At 47.2% G+C, this 4496-nt stretch overlaps 1 protein-coding gene across 1 annotated transcript in view; it reads left to right on the top strand.

The window, feature by feature from the left end:
- The window catches only part of LOC106104945 (transient receptor potential-gamma protein-like), a gene marked incomplete at both ends in the record, with an annotated part of 16921 nt that extends 12426 nt beyond the window's left edge, over window positions 1–4495 (top strand). Inside the window, 10 exons of the mRNA XM_013285138.1 lie at window positions 5–93; window positions 167–401; window positions 1579–1725; window positions 1925–2064; window positions 2138–2384; window positions 2462–2594; window positions 3258–3453; window positions 3573–3764; window positions 4013–4054; window positions 4409–4495. Coding sequence (XP_013140592.1) covers window positions 5–93; window positions 167–401; window positions 1579–1725; window positions 1925–2064; window positions 2138–2384; window positions 2462–2594; window positions 3258–3453; window positions 3573–3764; window positions 4013–4054; window positions 4409–4495 — 1508 coding nt within the window. The remainder of the gene's footprint in view (window positions 1–4; window positions 94–166; window positions 402–1578; window positions 1726–1924; window positions 2065–2137; window positions 2385–2461; window positions 2595–3257; window positions 3454–3572; window positions 3765–4012; window positions 4055–4408) is intronic.
- Between the last annotated feature and the right edge of the window lies 1 nt (window position 4496).

The following is a 4496-nucleotide window of genomic DNA, read 5'->3' on the forward strand; positions in this document are numbered from 1 at the left end:
GGAGCGCCTCCCGCCGCGCTCCCCGAGCCCGGTGCGCCCGAGCGCATGCGCCTTTCGCGCCTCAAGCTCGCTATCAAGCTGCGCCAGAAGAAGGTAACTGCTGCATGCCGCTTGCGTCCTGCAACCGATGAAATAACTCTCGCTCATGCCCCTCATTGTCCATCAGTTCGTGGCACACCCTAACGTGCAGCAGCTGCTGGCCTCCATCTGGTACGAGAGCGTGCCGGGCTTCCGCCGCAAGAATATGCTGCTGCAGGCGGCGGAGATGACACGCATCGGCGCCATGTTCCCGCTCTACTCGCTGGCGTACATCGCCGCGCCACACTCGGCCCTCGGCCGCACGCTGCGCAAGCCTTTCATCAAGTTCCTATGCCACTCCGCCAGCTACTTCATGTTCCTTTGTGAGTGGACAATCTACTGAGATAACTTGCTTATAATAAGACAAGTCTGCAATTTTAGTTGACTGACTTGCCAAAAGAAGGAGGTATTCAATTCGTTTGTGTTTTTTTTTTATTTTGGGAAACCAGTTGGCTTTAGAGGTGGTTTTATGTTTTCAGCATCAAAGGTTTGGAATGATCTCCCACCATCTGTAACCATATTGTATCGCATTCACGTTTAATTGCAATAAGTGCAGTGGTTCTTTTCAGAGACACAATCAATTCTGAAAATAAATAAGACCAAAAGTCACAATGTCATTACTTCTATTACTGCCTCACTCTTCTACTAGCTTTTTAAAACTAAAATTGTAACCTTATTATTATTAGAAACAGCTGCGCCGTCCCTGCACTAGCTAAGCTGGCCATCTTTTGCCACATTTTTTCTTTTCTTACTAGCTCTAAGGTATACTACTTTATGTATGATTTCATTTGTATTTTTTTGTGGCAATAAATATCCTATTTATTATTATTTATTACTTAATAGCTTTTGCCCGCGACTTCGTCCACGTGAAATTTGAAAGTTCAAAGCTTACGTTCGCCCTTTTTTCAACCTAATACCAAAAATATTAACTTAGAAGTAATTTGCGTAGTAACAGAAATCCACCGATGCAAGATTCCAAATTCCTAAGCCCGGTATCTTGTAAGCTGATTTTTCGGTTACCCTTATTGTTTGTGTTCGCGATATCTTCTAAACCATTAGACCAATTTAAATACAGTAAAGAACAATTTTATTCTACATTAAAGTGTCCTGATAACTAGAGCATTTATTTGGATAAGGATTAATAAAACCAATAAAAGAACGCCGCAAATAGCGTGCGGTTTTTAATTCATTTTGTAAACAAAAAAGTGATTAGTGTAAGAAAACCGTTAAAGATAGATATATGCTATCGCAGACTTTTCTGTTTAGTATATCAGTATAGAGTATAGATATAGATATGGATATAGATTTGGCAATCGAATGTTATGTGATTACAACTAAACACAACGACTCGAGAGATCCGAATACGTGGTAGATAATCTCGGTTAATCTGTTCGAACAAATGCAGAGTCCTTAATTTGACGGCCATGTTCCTTAAGGCATGAAGCATGAACAAGGATTGGGTGGTGATGTATCAGTTGGGATCGTGTCTGTTGTCCGCAGTCCTGCTGATCCTGGCATCGCAGCGGATCGAGACGGCGGCGGGCGGGGTGCTGTGGGCTGCGCCTCGCGCGCCGCCCACGGCGCCGCTGTCGCGCCGCGGCTCGCTACCCTCGCTCATCGAGTGGCTCATACTGGCCTGGGTCAGCGGTGCGTTATTTATCAATTGTTACTATGACCCGGATCTATTTCATTAAGGATTATTATATGAATGTTCTAGTTCGAGTCCGTTCGAGAGATTATAAATTTGTAATAAAACTGTTAGATGAATTTCTCGCTCTCCGATGGTATTTAAAACTGGTCGACTCGCCGCTGGGCGACTTGACGCATGCTTTGGTGACACGCGCAGGGCTGATCTGGAGCGAGGTGAAGCAGCTGTGGGACATGGGGCTGCGCGAGTACGTGCACGACATGTGGAACGTCATTGACTTCGTCACCAACTCACTGTACGTGGCGACGATCGCTCTCCGCGTAGTCTCCTATTTCCAGGTATACATGCTTTTTTTCGGTGATCTAAAGGATTTCCCGCGGCAGTGATCCGAGCGGTGCGACTGTGTGACAGGTCCGGCGCGAGATGGCGCGGGAGCTGCAGTGGAACCAGCCGCGGGAAAAGTGGGACGCGTGGGACCCCATGCTGCTCTCGGAGGGCCTCTTCTCGGCCGCTAACATCTTCAGCAGCCTCAAGCTGGTGTATATATTCAGCGTCAATCCACACCTCGGGCCGCTGCAGGTCTCCCTCAGCCGCATGGTGCTCGACATTTTAAAATTTTTCGTTTTGGACATTCTCGTTATCTTCGCGTTTTCTTGCGGTGAGCGTTTCGAGAGTACAATTCTTTCGCGCAACAAAGAAAGGAAAATAAATTTTACTCAATGTTGTTTGTTTTAGGTTTAAATCAGTTGTTGTGGTACTACGCGGAAATGGAGAAGAAGCGGTGCACTACGGGCTCTGCGGTGGGCGCGGCGGCCAACGGCACCGTCGTCGACCCCGACGCATGCATCGTGTGGCGACGGTTCGCTAAGTACGTTTCTTTGCATTGTCATAACCGTGCGAAATGGTACGAGCTATACTTATAACTGGACATTTCAAAGTAACATTTGAAATTGAGCGTTTGCAATTTGATAATGCGCACGTATAAGTCAATTGGTTAATGTCTGAAAATCTTTGCACTCCAGTTAGATAGTGTTACCAATACGACTTAGGGTCCTTCAAGAAGCGAGCCTATCATTTCCTCAAAGGCCGGCAACGCATCTGTAGTTCCTTTGGTGTTGCGGATTTCCATGAGCGTCGTTGACCACCTTTGTATTCACGCCGCTCGTTATCCCCCTTTTATTATATAAAAGAGGACTGTATAACGCGATTATTATTTCATTACGCATACCGAGATACGCATGCCCACTATTGAGGACAAATGTTACATCGACTAGAATTCTAGGATATACCTTCGGAAGTAACTTGTGCGCGTCATTCCGACATATATAAAAATTCACATTGGCTCGATCGATCGGTGAGCCAATCTGCCCATCAGTACACCCAAACTGTGTAATTGTAAATTAAATCTTGATCCCATTAAAATAAGAAGGACACTAATTAGCAGAAGGTAACATTCGCTCGTGTAGGTACATAGTATAAAGTAGTGTTTAGGGATGGAGAGAATTAATTAACCCTAAGGCTTATGGCGCAGTCTGTTCGAGACGATGCAGACGCTGTTCTGGGCGGCGTTCGGACTAGTGGACCTGGACTCCTTCGAGTTGGACGGCATCAAGATCTTTACGCGCTTCTGGGGCATGCTCATGTTCGGCACGTACGCCGTCATTCAGGTCATCGTGCTGCTCAACCTGCTCATCGCCATGATGAACCACTCCTACCAGCTCATTTCGGTGAGTGCGCCGGCAGGAGGCGCTGTCGCCTGTCCATAGATAGAGCACATAAATGCAAAGCAAATGAGGCGCGACGATATCTTAATTAAGTTAAAAGCGGTGTTGTGGTGTGTGCGCAGGAGCGCGCCGACGTGGAGTGGAAGTTCGCGCGCAGCAAGCTATGGATCAGCTACTTCGAGGAGGGCGGCACGGCGCCGCCGCCCTTCAACGTGGTCCCCTCGCCCAAGTCTGCGCTGTACGCCTGGCGCTGGCTGCAGCGCCGGCTGTGCGGCCACGCGCGCGCCAAGCGCGAGCACATGCGCACCATCCGGGTGAGCAGCGGCCGGCCTTCTATTGCCGATATTCGCAATTTAACCGGCAGATCCCGCTTCTTCTTTAGAAAACTGACAAGCTCGTAACGTATGGCAAATTGTTGTCATTGCCATTCGTTTTCAATTGTTCTGTTAGCGATATCACTTAATTGATTGCTAGTTTGCCGGCGGGCTGGATAAAAATGCGCTGCGCCACTCGAGCGACATCTTTCTAATACCTCACTGCATACAAATGTATTTGATTTCAGAGGAAAGCCAAGCAGGCGAATGAACGAGATTTTCGATACCAGGTTTGTAAACTAGTCAGGTATTTTTAATATTCGTCGATTAAAAATTCACCTAATCATACTCATAGTGATTCTTAGTGCAAGTCTCTGTGGGAACTCCAATGAGACGCGCTCACGACGCGCACCAGCGGACTATCCGCGGACTCACAAAAAATAAAACGATAAGCTTAAAGTTTACTTTTACTATTCGATATTGTTGCATGTATTCAAATAGAGCTACGGAATAAAAAAATACTCTGCTGCCCCATAACTCGGCGGGGATGAATATTGAATGACACTCAAGTAATTTAAAATAAATCCGGGTCAGTGGAAGAAAGCGATGTAGACCTTTAGGTAGTACGGTGTGTGGTGTCGCAGGGCATCATGCGCAACCTGGTGCGGCGCTACGTGACGGTGCAGCAGCGGCGCGCGGAGAGCGGCGGCGTCACCGAGGACGACGTTAACG

This window comes from Papilio polytes, unplaced genomic scaffold, assembly GCF_000836215.1.
Source record: "Papilio polytes unplaced genomic scaffold, Ppol_1.0 DF823288.1, whole genome shotgun sequence".
Taxonomy (NCBI): Eukaryota; Metazoa; Arthropoda; class Insecta; order Lepidoptera; family Papilionidae; genus Papilio; species Papilio polytes.